General features: G+C 45.1%; 1 protein-coding gene and 1 long non-coding RNA gene across 3 annotated transcripts; one reads left to right on the top strand and one right to left on the bottom strand.

Moving 5' to 3' along the window:
• Nucleotides 1–197: 197 nt before the first annotated feature.
• On the bottom strand, nt 198–1,336 carry LOC118564493. The gene is made up of 3 exons (XR_004931880.1): nt 861–1,336; nt 503–587; nt 198–403 (listed from the first exon to the last, which is right to left on the bottom strand). It is a non-coding gene; the product is annotated as an uncharacterized LOC118564493 (long non-coding RNA).
• Nucleotides 1,337–8,310: 6,974 nt separating this feature from the next.
• Nucleotides 8,311–22,768, top strand: LOC105929019 (alpha-1A adrenergic receptor). Of its 2 annotated transcripts, XM_036142703.1 has the most exons (5): nt 8,311–9,223; nt 12,685–12,936; nt 15,488–15,890; nt 21,653–21,774; nt 21,862–22,768. In XM_036142703.1, the coding sequence occupies exons 1-5, from the start codon at nt 8,927–8,929 to the stop codon at nt 22,171–22,173; spliced, it is 1,386 nt and encodes a 461-aa protein (XP_035998596.1). In that variant the 5' UTR covers nt 8,311–8,926; the 3' UTR covers nt 22,174–22,768. The 2 variants fall into 2 exon arrangements, with proteins under 2 accessions (XP_035998596.1, XP_035998595.1); XM_036142702.1 differs by having other exon boundaries at nt 21,653–22,768.
• Nucleotides 22,769–23,551: the final 783 nt, after the last annotated feature.

Here is a 23,551-nt window from a genome sequence, read left to right on the forward strand (position 1 = left end):
CTATGTGAGCTTTGAACTCTTTGAAGGGGGCGGAGCTTGGTGACGGAGGTTCCTGGGTCTGGGCTGTGATTGGTTGGAAGGATGTAATGATTGTAGTGTTAACCTACATGGCTAGAATGCAAAAAAAAAGGAAAACCTTTATTTTATTTAACTTTTTAGGGTAAACTTTTTTATTGACCCTTTTTTCTATATTCGATATATATTGTTATTGAATTATCATCCAGCCCTATTTCTTTCTGTTTCTTGTTCCCACACGCAGTCAACAGGTTTCTTTAGTGCTTGAATGTTTAAAACACATATAAACCTAAAGTTTTCAGCTCATATCACACAGTCAGAGGTCCGGTAAGAAAGCCAAACCAGAACACGGTTGGGTCGGCATTCCCAGATCCAGTTTCATGCAGAACTGTATTTAGAAATTAAAAAAAGACAAAGAGGATCAAATTTCCTGACCCTGTGTTTGAAATGTGTCTGTAAAGATGTTATAATGAAGATAAAAACCAACCAGAACTGGATGTGTGGTTGGTTTAAACGTCTCCAGAACCAGCACCGTTGTGTGTTTCTGTTCTGGATCCTTCCTCCATGTTAACCTGCAGCAGGACGGCCCCTCAGAACCATTTCACTAATAATAATAATAATAACACACTCAGTTATAGAGGCTTCCAGAGATAAGCCCCCCACCGGGGAATCGATAAGCGACTCAAACGGAGACCATTAAAGAGCTCCAGAGGGGGAACGAAGGACCCCGATGACATGCCTGGTCTTTTTTAGACCCTGGTTCTGTGAATGTTTACCCCCGGCCTCCTCATCCGCCTGTCAGCAGCAGATTTAGGGAGTCTGTGTCTGTGCTGACGTTGTCTCACCTCGCTCTGACTCACACTCCTCTTCCTGCGATTAGAAATCACTCCACGCCGCCTCCCGACACAGACGGATGGCTCCCGTGTGGAGCTCAGGGTGCGTTAACGTCAGGCCGATGAAGACGTTGGAGATCTCTGGGCGCGTCGACGTGATTCATCAGGATTCATCCGGAAGGCATTCTGCCGGCCTCAGAAATAACACCAAGTCAACCTGAAAGCTTCTATAAGCGGACCCGACCCCCCGCGGTGCCCATCGTGACTCTGAAGCCTCCCACCTGTCGATCTGCGCTCTGATTGGCCGCAGCTCTGTCCGTAACACCTCCATGCAGCTATTGTTGTCGTGCTGCCGACATTTCCAGCAGATCTGGAAATAGATCCCACTGGGCTACTTATATCACCTGGGAGCAGGCGACCTTGAGAGCCGGTCCGGATTCTGCTCGTTCCTCTTTGGTTCTGGACCCGCTGGTGGTGGTGGGGGGGGGGGGGGGGGGGGGTCGTGTTTCTGAGTGAACCCTGACCAACAGGGATCAGCATCAGATTGTTCCGGTTGTTGCAGAGAGAAACCAGACACATTAAATCGACCCATTAAATCATTTCTGTGTTTAAGGACATTCACCGCCAGAATCAGCGCTTTCAGGAAATTTATTGGAGTTGTTAATGGAGCCTCCAGGAATGAAGCGGCTGCTGCTGGGTCGGTGGACGAGCCTCCTGGGGGGGCCTGGCGTGACCTCCGCCGTGTCTCCCAACCAGACGGCGCTGAAGTCGGCAGCCATTCAGACGTAAACTACCAACATCTGCAGCTTCTTCGGCTTTAGAGACTCGATCCCGTCGAAGGCCGGCTTCAGTTTGCGTTCATGTTGGCCCCCTGATGATGGATCTGGACTGGCTGTGATAATTATAACGCTTATAACAGCAAGACTGAATTTACCCACACTAATATTTGATTAAACATACCAACAAGCTTCTGGCATCGTTGTTGTTGGATTTCTGACCGCTCTGCTCTGCTGCACAACGCTGGAGTTTAGGCTTAGTTTATCCATTTTTAACACTTAGAAGGAATTCTGGAGGCTTAATGTTCCTCTGCCAGTTTAGATGTTAGTTTGGGGTCATTGTCCTGTTGGAGACCGAACTGTCTCCAGGTTTCAGCCATTAGCTGTTAGTTCCAGATGATGTTGGAAGAGCAGGAAGTGGTCCTCCTCATCATCCATCCCCAGGTAGTAACAGGGAAGCAGACCTTCAACACGATGCCACCACCATCCTTCTTAAAGGTTGGAACGTTGTTGGTGGGTTTTAAAGCTTTACTCTGACTCCTCCAACCAAATATCTGCTCACTGTGGCCAAAAATATGTAAAAAAAACTCTACATGTGAAGCTAAAAATGGGCCAACATCGAGAATCAATCAACTTAATATCAGAAAAAGTGCATTAGGAGTCGTCGACTTGCACATTTTCTTATCTTGTAAAAACATAACCGCCTCTTCTCCACTCCACACCTGCATCAACTTCTTCCTACAGACATATTTATTTATAATAAACGCAACCTCAGGTCGTTAAGCACACCTGTATGAATCTACTGATATAGTAATAGTAAGTAATAGTAAGACAGGAAGGTTGTTTTGCCCCAGAATGATCCATTTATCTGCACATTTATACCAATTCTATCATTCTGACTTATGTAATAATCAATAATAATTAAATAATAAACTAAATCTACAATATATTTAAACTTGTTCATCGGATTTGCATGTTTTTAGTTCTACAATATATAATTGATCCAGCCTGGAAAAATAACCATTGAAATTAAATCGCTAAATTTCCTTAAATAAAATATTATGCCTATGATGAGATGATTTAAACCTAAATAATTATTTAAGTTAATATTTTAGGTGCCTCAGAGAGTATTGAGTTTAGTTTATTCTTGTGTTTCAGAGATGCTTTTGTGACATTTTCCTGAGGGATTGTTTTAAATCTTGAGCAGCTGTTTGGATGCATTTTATAAGACGCCTCAGGTCTAAATATATTATTCAGTAACTTCCTTTATTTGGCTACAAGTGTTTTTATTATAATTTTATGGCAGACATTAATTAGAGAAGGAAATAACTATGAAACACGCTGATGATTAAAACAACTGCATTCAATTAATATAACCTTGCCTGAGGCTGTTGGAGCATCAATTGTCAAAATGTGCATGAATATTAACGCGGCTCGGTAAAAACAACTTTAAACAAATAAAAAGAATGAATCTAAAGGATGACTTTAAATATTAGATGAATTGATAAAAAAACAAACAAATTGAGAATATATTTGAAAGTCTTTGGAGTCGGTGTTGCTGCTCTCTTAGAAATTAAATGAACTTCAGGCTAAATTATTACTTTCTATAACATGATGGAGGAAAACGTTCTCCATCTCCACAGGGGTGATGAGAACATGATTCATGAGGACGTCCCTTCATCCGTTTAGTTGATGGAGGGGAATAGAAATCACATTTTTCCAAGTTAGAGGAGCAAAAAAAACTGCTGTTACTGTGTTTCAGTCATTTGGGCTGAACCACTTAATTAACAGTTTAGAAACTATAGAGATCTGATTTATTTAAGCAACATCTTCATCAGTGTAAATCCATATAAAATAAAGAAAAAGCAAACTAAACCTCACCCTGGTGGCTCTCTGGTTCTTCACCCAGTCTGGGAATATAAGACTCAATAGGTGGTGGCAAAACAATCTAAAAATGAAAGAATTAGAGTGTTAGCAGCAGTTTAAGGCTTTTCTCTGGCCAGATGTTTAAATCGCTATCTTCTTCATCACATCAGTTAACATCATGAGTCTCTTTCTCTGGAGCCAATTACAGTTCCTGAATTATTCAGCGTGTCTCTGCAGAGATCAAACTCTCCGGAACGTTAAAAACAGTTTTTAGGGTAAGACGCAGAAATGCTGGCTGGATCCAGGGATGGTTCCTGGGTAAAGAAACTTTATCACATGCCAGAGAGGAATGCAGCTCATTAAATCAGCGACAGCCAGCGGTTTGATGGGTTGCTTCTGTTTATTTAGGTCTTAGGAAGACAAAAATACGCTATGCTGGTTTTCTGATGCCTTGGATTACAAAGATAAACTTCCGAAAAGGCGCAAAACTGACCGACCTCTGAGCTAAAGCTCCTAATTCTGTGTTTCTCTCAGTTATTGCTTATTTCTTATAAAGTTATCAGAAAACACAAACCTCCACCATAAACCATTAAACACAGCTCGTTGTTTTCTAAAACTAAGCCAGCTTCAGATCTAGCCAGGATAAAACCATCACACATGTCTTGGTGCTTCGCTAACCGTTCATTAGATGCTATATTTATGCAGCCGTTAATTAAAATTAACCTGGACTGCATGTTCTACTTTCATTATCCAGCACCAGTCGTCTGGACACCAACTATACACATACATTTATTTTCTTTCCAGATGAACTACCTTGCAAAAATATTTATTTCCATTAAACTCTGCTTATTTTGTCTTGTCCCAACCGCATATTTTGACGTATTTTAATTGAATTTCATGCGATAGATTAAAGGAACTCAGATGGGTCCCCATGCAGAGGCTCAAAGCAGGATCAGGATTTTACAACAAATCCAGAGTTCTGTTCACTCCATGGTCTGGACCTGCAGAGAGGACCGCCTGCAGCTGAGAGGACCATGGTAACTCTGGAGGAGCTGCAGAGACATCCAGCTCAGGTTGGACAATCTGTCCATGTGAAATCTGTTAGTCACTAAGAGCTGATGTTCTCAGATGTTCTCCATCCAGTCTTCCAAAGAGGAAATGTTTAGTGCGCAGATGTTCAAACCTGTTTGAGACAAACTATAAAAGACCTGCAGCATAAAGCCAGGCGTACACTGTACAATATTTTAATCATTGTACTCAGAGCTCAAACTGTACGATGAAACCTCAGGATTTAAAAGTTCTCCATCTCTGTTCTGTGCGGCCTAAAAACCACGTCAGCACCGTAGAAAGATGGCGCTACTCGGACTCGTCTACCTGGAACTCAAACGTAGACAATAGAAGAAGAAAAAGACGGAAGTGTCGATGCTCTCTGTTAAACATGAGGCTCACTAGAACGAAACGCGCTGCCTTGGTAATATATATATATATATATATATATATATATATATATATATAAAGGAGTTGCTCCTCTGTAGTTGACTCCATGTCACACGTACCGCCGCCATGATTCTCTCCACTCCTACGTTTATATCTGAGAAGAAGAATAATTCCCTTGTCTGCACATGCTCAGTGTGAGGTTGGGGGAAATCGGCTCGTAGCTCTGCTTCACCAGCAGGAGGCGCTCTCCATCACCTCAGGAGGACCGACTGGATGTCAAACATGTTTGATATTCATCCGATGTACCATTCCTGATTGGGGGGCTGAGAGGCTGATCGCCCCTCGTTAAGCCCGAATACGACAGGACGCACCATCCTGCTGAAGCTCGGCACGATCCAAAATAATGTTTGCACGACTGAAGAATCGGCCCAGAAAGAGCAAAGAATGGTGCAGTGTAGCCCGGCTTAAAGGCATACTATGCAACATTTTTAAGTTGATTAATGTGCTCCATACCGTTTTGGATGATTAAATGAGTCATTTCAGGTCGAACAAAGGTTTTCTCGGCCGCCCTGGTGGTCTGTGGGGGAAAATACCGTACTTGCAATGGCGTACCGCGCATGTGACGTCACCGTCTCAAGAGCAACGCCCCTTTTGCCGCTTAGGTAGGACATACAGGTAGAGAACGCGATACGAAACAGCGATATGACCGACTTTGCAGCCATTAAACTTTCCCAAGACGATGTTCCAGGCGCACGGTTTACTGGTCGCACTGTCGAAGAACACACCAACCTTCAGCTCAAACGATGGCTTGAGTGTTGAGGGCTTAAAAAAAACGGAAAATGGGCCGACTTGATCGAACGGTAAGCTTTGTTTTTTTTTCCTGCGCGGCGTTCATGGCGTCGTCGGCCGTTTTTATGTTTGTAATCACCGTCCAGGAATCGGAATATGTTTAATGTTTGTCTCATTTGAAATGTTTTTGAGTAAGCTATCCTGGTAGCAGGCTATCATGTTAGCGCCTGCTACCATGATAGCCTATATGCGATCATGGTAGCAGGCGCTACTTTATTAACATGTCGGCCACCAAAATACTCTTACCTTGACTTGATGTCGCTGGAATTGGGTCAGGATGTTCTTCGGTTGGGCCCTTTCCTCCGACAAAATGCTTGCTACATATGTACTTGAATTTGGTAACTTTTTCCGGGTTGAACTGTTGTGTAGGCCGACCGCCCCGGTCCCAGCGCACACATTTCTCCTTGGCAGTGTTGAAGAAAACATCCTTCATATGCGGTCGATCAGCGTAACTCGAGTCGCTGCTCCGTTTAAAAACCATGGTCTTAGATTTGGAAAAAGCAGTAATTTTAACGAGTAAAACCTAGGCTAACGCACGTCTCTTTTACAGCAAAACAGCGGCGGACTATGCAAGCTTGCCCTACTGCGTACCACGTGATGTGACGTCATCGTGACGTTACGTTTCTAAAAATAGCTCGCTCGCGGTACGCCATTGCAGGAGCCCTCGGCCTGCACCCACAGGCTCAGAAGTCTGGTGCACCGCGAGAGTCGGTCTTGCTTTACGGCGAGAACTGCTACATGCCCCCAGTGAAAGGCATGCTCGTTGCTAGCGCAGTGGCGATATTTGTGCAGTTATCATGGCGGAACCAGCGAGAAAACAGTGAAAGCCCATGTCGGAGCAGGCAAGAAAGAGGAAAAGGGCTCTGGACAGAGAGAGGAGTCGTACACGGGTGAACATCGGGCACGCTTTTTCAGAATGGCGAGAGCCAGAGCCATAGAGAAAAAGAGTTGCGACACTCCCATTGGACTCTGTTGTACGCTTTTTGCCACCAATAACAGCTGAAAAAGTAGTAGGGTGTATATTTATATATATATATTTACTGTTAAATAACGCAATCACTGCTGTCTGTCCCATAGAAGAACATGAAAGCCAGCGTATGTTTTGGAACTATAGTGGTTTACACGAACCACGTGGCTGCTCTGGCGGTGACATCAAAGAGTGTCGCAACTCTTTCTCTCTATGGCTCTGGCAGGAGCTAAAAGAAAAAGAAGCCTGCAAGGCTGACGCGGATCTCGCGTTTCTGCTGATGCGATTGTAAATAACATTGGAATGGTTTCTCTCTCTCTCTGTGCATGTTCATACCTTCACTGTGTTAGTCATTGTTTGTACTGCCGTTTTTTCCACTTTTCGTTGCATTCGCCTGTCTGCTAAGCTCAAAACAACCGCGCCTGGCTTGATGGAGAAACCAGAACAGCTGAGCATCTTTATGACAGTGCACTTTTACTTTCGCCCTCTGGGGGGAGCCTCGCTGGAAAATCAACCCTGGTTGCATAGTATACCTTTAAGCGGGTTCTGCATAGTACTGACTCAGAGGCAGTGGTGGAGAAAGTACTCATACAATGTACTTAAGTAAAAGTACAAATACACAGACAAAAATTTACTCAAGTAAAAGTCAAAGTACCACATTATTATTTTACTTAAGTAAAAGTAAGAAAGTACAAGCTTTTAAAACTACTTAAGTATTAAAAGTAAAAGTACTTGCCAACCATAATACCTAACGGCTTATATAATGTCATTAAGTGTACCTATCGTATTTAGTTTTAATAAATCAGTAATGTACCATTTTAATGAGCAATGCTGCAGATAAAGCATGTTTTTATTGTGTTTACCCCCTGTGACAGTTTAGATTTAGATATTTTATTCTATGCATCAGAATTCCAGGGATCGATATCGACAGCGTTTAGCAACTTAACTTACCTCAATATGTTTTTTCAAATTTGATAGTGAATTTTTGAAAGATAGAATTTCATGCTTTCGGGGAAGGCAAAGGCGGCATTGGAATCTCCAGGAAGCGTTTTTTGACCCAGTTATTTCAAAGAAATCTTTTAAATAAGGCCATGGGTGGGGCAGGTCTTCTGGAGGATGACTAAACTTGGACTCCATTCTGGGAGTTAATGATTCTGCAGGTCCTGCGTACTGTGCTGCTTTTCTTGAGGGAGGGCCTAATGGTTATTTCCCGCTTTGGATTGGTTCAGCGGACTGATTCTGCTCTCGCCATTGGATACTTTGAAACTAATGAACAAATCAAAAAACTGAAATGCGTCTTGGATGTAACGAGTAACGAAACGCTGTATAGAAATGTAGTGAAGTAGAAAGTACAGATACTTACTGTTAAATGTAGTGGAGTAAAAGTAGAAAGTATCCATTATTAAATCTACTTAAGTAAAGTACAGATACACGGAAATTGTACTTAAGTACAGTAACGAAGTACTTGTACTTTGTTACTTCCCACCACTGCTCAGAGGGGCTGAATTAAAAGCACACCGCACTTTTCAGATGGTCTAAAACTGTAAATCACCGTCCCTCCCCAGCGGCTCTGCTCGGTCCGGGTCTGTCGCATAGACTAAAAACATGGCAGTTCGGTTGTGACGCGGCGTGAAGAGCGGTTCTGCTGACGCTGCACCTTCACAGCGTGTCATTTTGGGTCGGACTCTGAGAGAGAGCGACGCAGCGGTGCGTGTTTCAGCGGCTTTGCGTTTCCCCCCCGCATCTTTCGGAACTTTCCCACATTAGACGCGTGGACCATAAAAGGACAAACACATCCGCTTCCTGCGCCGCGGTCTGCGGCTCCGAGCCGAGGAGGAGCTCCGCGGGGCCGGCGGGAGCCTGCCCGCCCGTCCGGAGACCACCAGACCGACCCGAAGCAGCCCGAGTGGACCCGAACGGACACGAGCCTCCACCTGCTGCTGCGCGGCGCGCGCCTCCCGCTCAACCCGAATTCAGCGCGAGCGCTGGGCTCAGCCCGGAGCTTTAAGCAGCCGCTAATTTCTCTTATTTCACAGCTTTTCAGCTGTTTGTTCTCTTATAAAGTAACGGAACCGATGCGGTTTGGACTCTAAACCCACATTTAAAGAGTTTCCCCCCCAGACTGGATCAAAAAGTCCAGCTGCCCCTCCAGGGACCGCCCGTTTCTCCAGCATCTTGCCGGGATGAGTCTGCCGGATAACGGCTCCCTGGCGGAGCTGCCCGCCCCGGACTCCAACTCCTCCAACCGGACCCAGCACCCGCATTCCGCCGCCGCGCCGCCGGACCTGAGCCGGGCGGTGCCGGTGGGCATGGTGCTGGCCTCCTTCATCATGTTCGCCATCGTGGGGAACATCCTGGTCATCCTGTCGGTGGTCTGCAACCGACACCTGCGGACCCCCACCAACTACTTCATCATCAACCTGGCCATGGCCGACCTGCTGCTGAGCACCACGGTGCTGCCGGTGTCCGCCACCCTGGAGGTCAGTGAACGCATCACCGCCGCAGCTGCGCTCCGAAGAATCCCCAAAAAGATGGGAAATTATGTTTATTATAATGTTTTTTATAATTATAATGTTTATTCTGCTTAAAGTGGCAAAATTACAGCGGCAGTGATGATGATAGCATTAATTACAGAAGAAGCGATAACCTGCAGGTATTGATGCTGCAAAGATGTTTAGTTTCCTCTCAGTGTAGCTGAGAAACAAGACTGGGGAGGCAAATTAACACAGTAGTAATTATATATATATATATATATATATATATATATATATATATATATATATATATATATATATATATATATATATATATATAGATAGATAGATAGATAGATAGATAGATAGATAGATAGAAATAGATATATAGCACAGTTTAGTTACACATAATGATAAGGGGGGTGATATGGGCTTGAAATATTATCACGATATTTAGTGGTACTGTTGTGAAAATTATAAAAATGACCATAAAATGTTTTGTAAAGCGTCTTTGAATGTCCAAAAAAAGCGCTATATATGTTTGATGTATTATTATTATTATTATTATTATTATTATTATTATTATTATTATTATTATTATCATCATCATCATCATTATTATTATTATTATTATTATTATTATTATTATTATTATTATTACATCTTGGCTGGGCCTGCATGTCACTGCAGTCAAAGCGCCACAAACACAAATAATAAAACAGATTTGTTATATAATAGAGTTCTTCAGCACACCAGGCACACAGTGTGTGATTTTTATCAATAAACTGCAAACACTAACTGCATATAAACATGTTTGTGAACAGTAGAGGCAGTTTGGGGTGTTTTTAAAAAGTAATTCAGGATGAGATGAATTTATAAACACACACAAAGCCATTAGTTACATCTGAACCACAGGAACACGTTTAACTGAGATGGACCTGAAGGCAACATAAATAAACACAAGCGGGGGAAATAATAATGAAAAGTGCTTTTCTGAGGATTTAGGTCGTGTGAAACAATCCGGAGGCGCTTTCCTCTGAAGCGTCTTCATGGGGAGCGAAGTGGAACCAAAGTTTTCTGGTTTGTGTCACAAACTGAGCGACTGAAGCTGATTTGATTGTGACACCGGTGGCCAATAAAGTAATTAGTGCGTCCAATCAAGGCTTGAGAAGAGCAGGAAAAGCTGCTGAATATTTATTTATCCTGATGAAAGTAGATGTTCTCTGACTCTTCCTCTCCTCGCTCTGAGCGTTTATCAGCGCTGCTCTGGAGTCGCTCCAACATTACAGCATTTTTCACTCAGTGCTCTGGGTTTTATGTCATTTTCTGTGTTTTACTTCTAAAAGCAAACATTTCTAAAATGTTAAAACTAAGGAGTTTCATAAAGATGGCAAAATCCTTGGTACATTTGTAAAGACATCTGCTGTGGGTCTTTCTTTCTTTTGTTTATATCGATATCGGAATTATATCATATCGACTAAAATGAAGAAATATATCATTATTTAAGTTTTGGCCAGTTCTGTTATAATCTACCATAAATTGTCTCCAAGCAAACCTTTGCTATCTCAGTATTCCACATATTAATAATGCAATAACATCTGCATTTCCATTTATTGTGCCACTTTTGGAATAATTACATGAAAATGGATGTAACTGCATAAAATGTAATTTAATACTAATAGATGATATTATCAGCTCTGTAAGGGCAGCGATAATAAGATTAATAAGAAGAATAACGGAGGAAAATAAAAGAGCTGCAGATTTTGGTTCAAACAAGTAAATCAGATTCTGGAGTCGCTTATTTCTGGAGAATTAATTAAAATAATCTCTCCTTGTAGTTTCTCTGGGTCAGATCTGTTCTCTGGTGTTTTGTTGCTGACGCTTTCATCACAGCAGACAGAACAGTTCTGGTTCTGGAACCTTTATTCAGCTTAAAGGTCCGTTTCAGAGTCTTTCAGCTCGGCCAGTTTCACCATCAGCCGTGAAATAAACGTAGTAAACGTAGTAAACGTAGTAAACGATGTTTAACTGAGACGTTACCATGCCAACGTGTTACATTAACACAGAAATAAATTATCTGCACGTGTTTGCTGGTGTTAGACGCATCGTCACGTCTGCTGTGAAACTTTTCCCACGCCGTTAAGATTAGTAAATCTGAAGCAAACAGTGGAGGTCCCTGCTGGATGAAGGAACCTGCCTGTTGGACCTGGTTCTGGTTCTGTTGGATCTTAAATCAGACCCAGCAGAACCGACCTTCCTCCATTCAGCTCTGAGAGAAGGAAAGTTAGCAGGAAGAAGATCTGGATGATTCTGCAGGGAAAAGTCAATTCAATTCAATTAGGTTGTATTTCTATAGCACCAATTCACATCATATCATCTCAAGGCTCTTTCCAAGGTCAGACTCCATCAGATCCTCCAGGTTGGTGAGAAAGTTTCCTCTCTAAGGAAACCCAGCAGGTTGCATCAAGTCTCTCCAAGCAGCATTCACTCCTCCTGAAAGAGCGTAGAGCCACAGTGGACAGTCGTCTGCATTGTTGATGGCTTTGCAGCAATCCCTCATACTGAGCATGCATGAAGCGACAGTGGAGAGGAAAACTCCCCTTTAACAGGGAGGAGAACCTCCAGCAGAACCAGAACCAGGCTCAGTGTGAACGCTCATCTGCCTCCACCCACTGGGGCTTAGAGAAGACAGAGCAGAGACACAGAAAGCACAGAAGCTCACATTGACCCAGGGGTACTTTCTATGTTAGATGGTAATAGAGGATGATCTGCCTCCCCTGATGATGTCACAGATAACAGAACACCAGACCAGGTGTACCTTCTATGAAGAGAAAAATGACAGAGAACAAAAAGTTAAAGGTTGAAATAACAACAAACAATGCAGATTGGAGAGCAGTAGGAGAACTCAGCAGAGAGAGAGAAATAGACCCTGATGTCCTCCAGCAGCCTAAGCCTATAGCAGCATAACTATAGAGGTAGCTCAGAGTAACATGAGCCACTCTGACTAGAAGCTTTGTCACAAAGGAAAGTTTTAAGATTAGTCTTAAAAGTAGACAGGGTGTCTGCCTCACGGACCAAAACTGGGAGTTGGTTCCACAGGAGAGGAGCCTGATAGCTAAAGGATCTGCCTCCCATTCTACTTTTAGAGACTTTCACGGCTACTGGTGTGTAAATGTCCAGAACCAGGCCTGCAGACTGGTTCTAAGAACATCTGTGAGAGAACGGGTTGCTCTCCAGCGTGGTTCTGAGACCAGGTGTACCTTCTATGATTTATATTAACTGAAATTAACCAGGAAGGTAAAATGCTTCCCTGCACCAATTAACCGTTTGTTTGATGTTCTTTAACGAGACACTGGAGGACGTGCTGCAGGGACAAGGTTCTCCGCACCTGCTGCTGCTGCGCACCGCCCGTCAGCTGGCCGCACAACCTGGGTCTCCTAAGCGGTTCTGGTTCTTGTCGTCCGCAGGTTCTGGGCTACTGGGTGTTCGGCCGGATCTTCTGTGACATCTGGGCGGCGGTGGACGTGCTGTGCTGCACGGCGTCCATCATGTCTCTGTGCGTCATCTCCATCGACCGCTACGTGGGCGTCCGCTACCCGCTGCAGTACCCCACCGTGGTCACCAGGAGGCGGGCGCTGCTCGCCATGCTGGCCGTCTGGATCCTGGCCTTCGTCATCTCCATCGGCCCGCTGCTGGGCTGGAAGCAGCCGCCCTCACAGGTACGCCGACCCGGCCGGCCGGCGGGGCGCGGGTCAGAACCAGAACCCAGGCAGCCGGAGCGCTGATGGAGCTTCATTAAGCAGAGACGAAGCTGTTTGCTCAGTTTATTCACCGCCGGGTCCTGGTTCTGGTTCTGCTACCCAGCAGCAAGACTCATGACCAGTTGGACCGGTTCTGATCGGTTAATTGGACTTTGGCTGCTTTAGTTCCTGAGCACTAAGCTCCGTGTTTCATCTCAGAACCCAGCAAAGAACCCTGTCGGACCGGCCCAGGTCCATCAGAACCTCCATGATTGTTCTGAAGTGACTGGATCTTGGCTCCTCCTCCTTCACGCCAACATGTCACCAGGTTCTGGACGGTTTGGACCAGAGGTCTGTGCAGCAGGAGGCCCGGTCCAGACGGTTCTGTAAAGGTACCGATTCCATTAGTGTCAGCTGCTTGACGCGGCGCTACAGAACCTTTACAGAACCCCAAACCGGGCCGCTGCTCCTTCAGAGCCGTGCAGGTGTTTCCAGAACCACACGGTACAAGCAAAGTTCTCCAGAACCGAGTTGTGCTGCAACACTGAACCATCATCCCCTGACGACCAGAACCCGAAGGAACCCGTCCATTCATGACCCGCCACAAGGTTCTGGGTCAGAATCAGTGAGCAGTGTACAGTATGATCCTGAATCAGAACCTTTGTGGGTCGTGGTTCCTGTTTGTTGCCGACATCGTCTGCTGGGGGGTAGACGCTTTGGACCTCGCTGCTCTGGGCAGAACCGGAACCAGAACCTGAACCGGAACCTGAACCTGAACCAGAAACCAGCCAAAAGAACAGAAAGCTTGTGGTGACAAAGTTCTGATTAGGTTCTAATGGACCCGATTCTGATGAAACATCAGCTGCTTCATTCCAACAGAATCTGAGCTCTGAAGTATTTCAGGATTATTTTAATTTAATAAAATTATAAAATAATCTCCGTCTATGAACATCAGAGCTCCTCACAGAAAAGTTTCTACGGGTTCTGATACGTCGTTCCTTCACGTCGGCGCCAGTCCGATGGGTAAAGCGGGTCACTGAAGGCTGGAGAAATATTAATAAGCCATAAAATACTTATTAATTAATACCACAGATTAATATGAGGTCTTGGTATCAGATTCTAACTTTTTAATTTTTAATTCTGGTTCTTTGACTTTGATTCTCTCTGCTGGTTTCCTTTGATTTAAAACTTTGGACCGACCCTCTAGAGATAAAATGTAATTTAAACAGAACAACAGCAGCAGATGAACATATTAATAATAAAAATAAAACTATTTACTGTGTTTGTGAAAGCAGTCAAAGCCTCTGCAGGACAACCCTGATAATGAAGGGTTGAGATGCCGGTACGATTCCCGTAGAAGCCGCCCTTAGGCAGCAGGAAGGATCTGTTTGTCCATCACACACCGAAAAAACTAAACTAAAAATAAGTCAAAGTTTCTAGAAATTAGTGTATTTGTCCTTGATCTGAGCAGTAAATTACTATATAGTAATTACTAAATTACTATATTATTAAATAATTTTTGCCAATGGAGATTTTTACACTTAGAATAGGAACAACTCGTCTCCAGAATATCTAATGATCTTATTTTAGGGGTAAAATCCTCGTTCCTATCGCCGTCGCTGCGTTCCCCTCCACAAGATCTTTCTCTCTCTTAACCGGATGTGTTAGAGTGGAAATCAGAATAAAGTCACAGACACTCCCCTGGATGACACTTTATTACTTTATTATACTTTATTATTAATCTTCTACAGACGGTTCTGCTGGTTTCAGCACACACTGCCAAAACTACATTTTTTCAAGTACATTTTTTCCTGAAATGAGTGTATTTATACTTTATTTGAGCAGGTAAATAAAATAATCTGTCAATGGAATAAGATTTTTACTCTTAAAATAGGAAGAACTCATCTCCATCACCTTATTTCAAGTGCATTATATCTAAATATCTTATTTTAGGGGTCAAAATACTCATTCCATTGGCAGATAATCTTATTTACCTGCTCAAATCAAGGACAAATGCACTAATTTCGAGAAAAAATTACTTATTTTTAGTTCAGTTTTTGCAGTGCAACAAACGGTTCTCCGTGTGTTCCGTCGTCTCTCGGTTCTGGATCCATCTGAGGAGGTTCCTCCTCCCTCACAGCCACGTTCTCTGCTCCTAACTCGTTCTTATTCCACCAAACTGGCAACTGGATAAAAAGTTTCCTCCATCCTCATATTTGCGGTGCAGATAAAGGTCTAATTTTAGAGAAGCGCTCTGGTTCTCCTGCGCTGGATCCCACCGCGCTTAACGTGATTTATGACGGGGAACCACGTGACCTGCAGCAGTTTTCCATCCCTCCATCTCGGCTGCAGACTCGTATTATTTTGGGGCTTTCAGGGATTTCCTAGCGGTGATTTTTCTCCAGGGAGGGAATATAAATGCAGCGGTGATGATGACGCCTCATGTCTGAGCTCATCCACATGGCTCACATGTTTACATACGCGCTGCGATGCCGGGTTCCTTCACCTGTTCTCTGGGTTCCTCCTGCAGGACGACACGGTGTGCCTGATCACGGAGGAGCCCTTCTACGCCCTCTTCTCCTCCCTGGGCTCCTTCTACATCCCCCTGGCCGTCATCCTGGCCATGTACTGCCGCGTCTACGTGGTCGCCAAGCGCACCACCAGGAACCTGGAGGCCGGCATGATGAAGGACAGCGCCAAGGACTCCGGCGAGCTCACCCTGAGGATCCACTGCCGGAACCAGCAGCAGATCCACGACCTGTGCCCGTCCTCCAAGGCGGGCGGCGCCGGCGGGGGGGCGGCGGCGGGACGCAGCGCCCTCACCGTCAAGCTGCTCAAGTTCTCGCGGGAGAAGAAGGCGGCCAAGACGCTGGGCGTGGTGGTGGGCATGTTCATCCTCTGCTGGCTGCCCTTCTTCCTGGTTCTGCCTATCAGTAAGTCCACATCAGCAGCACCGGTTCTGGTTCTGTTGCTGCAGAAAGTTTAAAAGTGAGGCTGCAGATCCGATCTGGGCTCACCTGGAGAACCAGAACCAGAACCATTTGTTTCTGAAGCGCGGTTCAGCAGTTTGGATCTTCATCTTTCAGCCGTTTCTAATAGTGCTGCACAATTAATCGCATTTTCAATATAATCACAGTTTAAAAAAACACAATTTCCAAATTGCAGAGGTCAGCAATTTCTGGCTACGTAACAATTAATGGATCAGACGTCCATTAGGTGTTGGTAAAACGTTTAAAGTGGGTTTGCCTCCACATGGAAGGGAAGAGAGCTGCAGCAGTGAGATAATCTAACTTTATTACTTATTTTAGAGTTTATATAATCATAAATAGCATTAAGTACTGGTCAATCAGTTTGCACTTTATGTTCAACAAGGATCAATGTCCAAATCAGTTAAAAGCTGTTCTCTTGAATAATATTCTGATTAATAGAAACATTGAAAGTTCTTTTAAATAGTCATTGTCATTTTGGTTGAAATAAATCGTAATTTCTGCTCCGATTTGAGACGCTGTGGCTCTTTTAGCACCCGATCTGCACAGCGAGGAAACAGATTTATTTGTTGTTTGTATATGTTGAAAAAGACATGACAAATTAAACTGGGGGGAAAAAATCGCATTAAATCGCAATATTAAGATTAAAAAAAAAATCGCAATTAGATTATTTGCCAAAATCGTTCAGCCCTAGTTTCTAATCAGGACGTCCATGATGCTTTCTGGACCAATCAGAGACCGCCGGCGGTTTTTACTTTCTCGTGTTCCAGATTCTGAAAACGTTGCAATCGCAGAAACGACAAAAAGATTTGGGTTAAAATGTCAAACATGCAAGTTTGATCAATTTATTAAAAAATAAAAACACATCAACTCAGAAATGTTCCGGCGGTTCAGAAAGCAGCAAAGTAGCTCATTTATGGTGCTGATGTGGCTGGAAGCTAATAACAGCTAGCCTGTTAGCTAACATCGACACATTTAAAGCTAACGATGCTAACGATGCGCTGGAGAAACTCTGATGAAGCTTTTAGCTTCTTAGCATCTCTGGTCTGCTTCCATCCTAAACTACAAAGACATTAACACTTTAATTTTTTTGTATTCATCACAATTCAGATCGTTATGTCCACAATGACTAATATTATCGCAGCTCTTCCTAACAACCTGCAGCAAAGCAGCAAAGCTGATGGTGAAGAGATGAAACTCTGCGGCTGATAAACTGCAGTGAATCATCTGAGGAGCAGAGAAACAGCAGAAAGTTCTCACTTCCTGTTTGTTGATGCTTTGCATGGCAGAAAAACACAGAACCGTCGGATAAATGAGAATATTTAACGTTTATTTCTCCACCACTAAGTTAAACACCAGAGGAATTAAACAGACTGAAGCTTTTAGGCATTTATTCCTGTTAGTTATGATCATTTTGTGTTTACAGCTGATGAAAACATTTAATTATCAAATCAGTTTAATAATCAAACATTTTAATGCAAAAATGTCTGTTGCCAAACATGATGGCTAAAGATGCTAAAGCTAATTAAATCTGGTGGGAACATTATAGATAAATTCTTTATTTATGAGGCACATTTAAACTAAAGTGCTTCAGAATTATGCCAATAATCTTAAAACTATTAAAACCTTTCATAAAAATTAACAAAACAGATTTAGGTTAATATTTTAGTGCTTATTTAGCGTCTCGTTCTCAGCTAAAGGCAGAAAATGTTTAGATGTTTCTGCGCTCTGAGCGGAGCCGACACATAAACCTCCATCTTGGTTTAATTAAGGTTAAAACAGTTTAATAAGGTTGTCGGTGCTACGCTGCCCAGGTCAGCCGGCCTATAGAGCAAAAGGTGTGAAGGAGCAGCAGTGGACCGGGTCAGAACCTGCTGATGAACCCAAAAGGTTCTGTTGGGCTCATTCCCTCCTTAATGTTCTGCTGCTGACCGGGTCGATCAAAGATCTTCTATTCGCCCGACGCTCCGCCTGTTTCACAGAAGCTGCTTCTGATCAGCAGAACTCTGGTTTTCCTCCAGAGCTTTATAAGTCGGAACCGCGGCCCGACTAAACAGCAGAACCTGTTTAATTTGATCGCTATCGGCGGCTCGGCGCTCACATCTGGACCCGACGCAGCAGCTGGTCCGGGTCAGAACCGTCACGGCGGATCCCGGCAGCTTCATTAAAGGAGAAACAGGAAATCCAGCTGAAAATCGCTCCGACACGCCGACCCTGATGAAGCCTGAGCAAACAGAACCGTTCTCTGCTGTCAGCGCTGCTGGCTTTGGACCCGCCTCCGGCCCACAGATCTGTCAGAACTCCTCCATGAAACCAGAACCGCTTCTGGGACGGATGCTGAGGAACGGTTAGAAATATTTGGAAGTTTATCAGGGATAAAAACCCGAAAGGCTTCCAGTTTCCTCAGGTTCTGCCCGACCCGGTTCTTTATTTCCCTCAGACCCGGCTGATCCGGCCCGACCCGGCTGATCCGGCCCGACCCGCAGCCGGGCCTGATCTGACCGAGAGCCACACCGCTGGTTCTGAAGAGGTTCTGCCTGGTGGTTCTGAATCGGACCCGGATCCAAACTCAGCAGCAGAGAGTTGGGTGTGACTGGACGGGCTGACTCCAGAACCACGGCTCATACCAGAATGTCCAGAACCAGGATCAGCGGGTCACTGGTTGACTGGATCGACCTTCTGGGTCGGTTCTGACTACGAGCTGCTTGTGTTTGCCACATAAAAACTCCTGAACTGAATGGAAAGGATCAGAACCGTTTCGGTGATGTCATCGACCCAAACCCACTCGGAGCAGAAGTCCAAACTGCTCCCAGCTCTTTCTGTCAGACTGGACCAGAACCTTCATGTTTCTGATGAAATCGGCGACCGGGTCTGCAGGCCTCGGCCCGATGAGCCGGTACCGACACCAGACCAGAACCGGCCCATCTCCAGATCTGTCTGCAGGTGTTTGGTCGGTTCTGATGATTTCCTGCCTCCTGGTTGGATCTGACCGGACCGGACCGCGGCGCTGGACGGTGACTCAGAACCTCCGGGTTTCTGCTGAGTCATGATCTGCACTGCGGCGCCGCTGCAGCTGCACCGGTGCATCAAACAGAGCTGCAGCTGACTCTGTACAAGCAGAACCACCAGAACCATCAGAACCATCAGAACCAGAGCGCTGGGTCAGAAACAGGAAAATAAATGAATTAGTTTGCTTTAAACGTCCTTAAAGGCGTTTTTATCACAAACAGTTTCACTTCTTTCTTTATTTAAATAATCTTTTTTGCTTTTCTGTGGGACTAAAAATCAGAAATTGTGTTTTTTGTGGTTCAGGATTATTGTTCAGAGAGTTTTATTGAGATTATTTAGTCAGAAAACGGTGATTTAAAACATCTCTCCCAGTTAAAGTCCAGACTGAACTTATTTAAGACGAGAACCTGGAGCAGAAACACGTTTTTATTTATTTATTGGGGAAACTATAAGATCTGGAGGTCTAAGCTTCCTGCTCTAACGAGTTATATGCCCCTAACGAGCTGCAGGGGTCTTAACGAGCAGACCTGGCAACCCAGAGCCGCTCAGTGACCTCCTCCCTGGTGTCTGAGCATTCTGGACGTCTCGCTTTCATCCTCGGTTCTCAGACTTGTTGCTGCTGGTGTTGTGACTTCGGTCCTCTGCAGCGGTTCCAGGCAGAGATCCTGGGAGCAGCTGGGAGACGTGGCAGAAAGCCCAACCGTCCCAAAATAACCCGTCCTGCAGGCCCAGAGGAGCATCTCCAAACTTGGGGGGATGTTGGGCTTCGGATGCACGGTGGGCAGGTGCCACGTTTCCGTCCTGCTCCACCAGGAAGCTCCTCATATAAAGGCAGAGATCAGAGCCTCGGGCGCAGGATGGCCTTACAAGTCCATGTGCAGCCGCTCCGCAGTCTGTGGGATTGGAGGGAAATCCAGAACCTGATCCCCCAAATCCACCCGAGTCCAGGAAGATCCGCGGACACGCAGCGGCGAGGAGGAGGCGTTCTCCAGCGGAACGTCTCTCTCCAGGTTCCATCTTTCATTTAAAACCTAGACGTCACACCAGAGCCACAGGTTAGGGTTTCATGAACCTGCCAAAGATCTGCTGACATCAGCCGCTGATCGTCTAGACGGGCAGAAATCAGACATTTTTATTAAAACACAGAGAAAAACTGAATTTTTAATGGATTCTGTTGGAGCTTCTCGTTTCACTTCCTGACAGAAACAAACTGAAGATAATCTTACAGCTGAATGTGCCGGGGGTATGAATATTTCTGGCCTTTATTTGTCACTAAGCAACAGAGCAGCCAGCGTTCATTAGAATAATCACATTCATTTGGTGTTTGAATGTTAGAAGCATTTCTATCAGAACCTCCTCCTGATCTCAGACCAGCTCGGCCTGCTGCTGCCGGGTCAGGACCACCTTCTACGCTCCAACAACGCTGAGAAGTTCTGGACGGTCCGATTCAGACCCAGGGTGTGCTGCGGCGCTAGGCTAACGTTAGCGCCCCTTCTCTCAAACAAACTACATTACGTCTCCATTTGTTACAAATCAAATTTATTTTGTCAATTTACGGTTATTTTCCTGTAAATTAGTCAAGGCATGAAAACTTTTAACATCATTTTGGAATACTTGTGTGGTAGTCTGACAATTTAATCGGTAAATTTAATTCCTCCAATTTTTTTTTTAAAGTTGTGAAGGGAAACTAAACCATAAACTCATTTCATTTTTAATAAAAGTCAGCAGCCAAATTTAATTTTATCACGGCATTCATCATTTTAAAATCAATAACGTTCATTCCTCCTTTTTGTACTGATGTTGTTCTTTCTGATCACATGTTTTTTTATTATTCCAGATGAAATTGTGATGAATTTGATTATTTTTTTATTGTGGTATTTGGTACATTTAAGATATATGCTGGAAAATTAGTCTGGCTATTCCCTTCCATTTTTGTTAACAATATTCTTCCAAACATTGAGCCAATTGTCAAATATTTGTTGATTTTTGTAAAATGGCTTGAATATTTGTTCAAGCTTTAAAAAAAGAAAAAGAAACCGCTAAATTAACTTAATCTAAATTAACTAAATAAAATTTGTTACAAATGCAGACCGCGGGCTCTATGTAGTTTGTTTGAGTGGTGTTGCCATAATGTGACGTCATCAGGAGGCGCAGGGAACATGGAGAATTTCTTCGTAAAATTGTCCGTTTACAAACCGCAATCCCGCTCTAGAATAAAACCTACACCCCGCTATAATTACTTTAGGAATCTGTCCAGACCAATTACAATATTTTGCGCTATTGTGCAAACGTTAAACCAATCATGTATAGTGATGTCATCAGAAGGCGCAGGCCCCGAGTCGATCTGGTACCTACAGCGGCTTCACGGGTCTCACCGGCAGAACAGCAGCCGGTTCTGGAGACAGCGAGTCTGATGGAGTGCTCCTGCAGCCGGGGCGGTTCTGGTGGTGACCCGCTGGGCGGTTCTGGTGGTGACCCGCTGGGCGGTTCTGGTGGTGACCCGCCGGGCGGTTCTGGTGGTAGAACTGTGTGTGGTGGACGTGTGAGGCTCCCTGATCATTTACTGCTGCAGCTTTATGCTGAGCTGACGTCTAGATTAAAGCATTCTGAGGCGTTTACTGACACGCTGAGTGAGTCTGAGGTTAGGGCAGCAGAGCGAGGACCTCCTGACCTGCCTGGTCTGTCTGTCGACTCCTCAGGCTCCTTCAACAGCAGCCTGCGTCCTCCTGAGACGCTCTTCAAGGTCATCTTCTGGCTGGGATACTTCAACAGCTGCCTGAACCCCATCATCTACCCGTACTACAGCCGCGACTTCAAGCAGGTAAGGCCCCGCCTCCTGCTCGCCTCCTGCTCGCCTCCTCCTCCTCCTCCTCCTCCTCCTCCTCACCCCCTCCTTTCCCGCCCGCAGGCCTTCATCCGGATCCTGCGGTGCCGCTGGAAGACCAAGCGTCAGGGCTGGCAGGCCTACTACAACTACCGGTGCCAGCAGGGGTCAAACACCTCGTCCTTCCTGAACGGCAGCCAGCAGACGCTCTCCTCCGTCAGCCACAGTCCCTGCTGCGTCTCCTCCAGGCTCCGCCCCCCGCCGTGGCCCTCCGCCGCCAAGCACCCGCTCCCCGGGTCGGCGCCGGCCCCGGGCCCCCTGTCGCCGCTCACCAGGGATGCCGGGATGCGGCGGGGGGCGGAGAACAGCGTGAGCATCACCAGAGAAGAAGAATGAGGCCGAGGCGCCCTGCTGCAGGCAGGAAGTGATGTCATAGACACTGGGATCCGTTGACCAATGGGGTGCTCGGCCTCGTGGACACACCTGTGGCAGGAGGCGGAGCTCCTCCCCCTCACAGGTGCAGACGCACCTGAACACCGGCTGGGTTCCAGGAGGAGAACCGAGCCGGAGCGACAGAGCAGAACCGGGTCTTTGCTGACCAATCAGCTGCCAGATAATTTACCAACATGTACATATTTACACAGATTTTACTTTTATACCTTAACTACAGATTCTGCTGTCGTTTATTTATTGTTTTGTTTACGAAAACTGTTCTTTCAGCTCTTATTGTGAAGGGCTGTGGCTTTAGCAGGACTTTTATTGTGAAAGTCTCTCCGGTGTTCCTGTCTGGTTCTGCTGAGCCGGTCTGTCAGCGGATGATGAGGTTCTGAAGCATCAGCCGCAGTGACGTCACCGTGACGCAGCCCCTGGTTGGAGGAAGGCGGCGGTCATTCAGCGCCACCTGGCGGACTGTAGAGGAACTGCAGCGGGTCTGCGAGAAGCGTTCACCTGTTTGTTTCAATAAAAACATGTTTGCTGTGTTGAAAAGTCAGTCTGAACGCGTTTATCGCCTCTTTGGGATGAACTTTGAGCCTTAGACACTTTTTATTTAAGCTTTATTTACCCAGGAAAAGTCCTGGACACCAAAGGTCTTTTACAGGTAAACGCTAAAAGTTCTCAGGTTTTCTCAGACCAGTGTCTTTCCTTTGTAGGGCTGTCACCATAAAAACCATCATAAAATAAACGAAGCAGAATAAAATGTAATTTATGCTCCTCTCAGACATGAGAACAGCGGCTCCATGCTCTGGTTCTCAGTAAACCGGAGGCACAGAGAGAAACGCGCCTGTAATGAGCTGAACGCTGGAAACATCACAACCTGCTGAGACTCCTTCAGCCTGAGGAGGAGGAGGAGGAGGAGAACCCCTCTGCGCCTCAACCTGGTTTCATTGAACATAAATGACGCTGAGCAGGGGCGGTTCTAGACAGGGGCCAACAGGGGCCCATGCCCCTGCAGAAATGGCCCTGGCCCCTGTTATGGCCCCTGTACTAAAAGCATGATGTTAAATAAACTTCTCATAACTATTTGCAATGGCAAAGAAACCATAACTTATTGGTCATTTTGACCAATATTATTTTTTACCTATACAGCTTTACTCTAAAATTAATTTAAAACTTAAGATGTTTCACTTTTAGCTTTAGCCGTATTGAGCTGGGGGCAAAGTTTTCAACTTCTAGATCAGGGTTCTGAAACCTGCAGTTCCAGAGCCACAAGTGGCTCACTTAATATTATTACACAGTTAAATATTGCCATTTTATTGTTTTTTGTTCTGTGCCC

This window comes from Fundulus heteroclitus, chromosome 11 (genome assembly GCF_011125445.2).
Source record: "Fundulus heteroclitus isolate FHET01 chromosome 11, MU-UCD_Fhet_4.1, whole genome shotgun sequence".
In the NCBI taxonomy this organism is placed as follows: Eukaryota; Metazoa; Chordata; class Actinopteri; order Cyprinodontiformes; family Fundulidae; genus Fundulus; species Fundulus heteroclitus.

Bases quoted from the DNA above. Each gene is read 5' to 3' on its own strand.
- LOC105929019 (XM_036142702.1), top strand. From the start codon at position 8,927: ATGAGTCTGCCGGATAACGGCTCCCTGGCGGAGCTGCCCGCCCCGGAC. The intron at 9,224-12,684 runs GTCAGTGAACGC...TGTCGTCCGCAG, and splicing joins CGGTGTCCGCCACCCTGGAG to GTTCTGGGCTACTGGGTGTT. The intron at 15,891-21,652 runs GTAAGTCCACAT...TCGACTCCTCAG, and splicing joins CTTCCTGGTTCTGCCTATCA to GCTCCTTCAACAGCAGCCTG.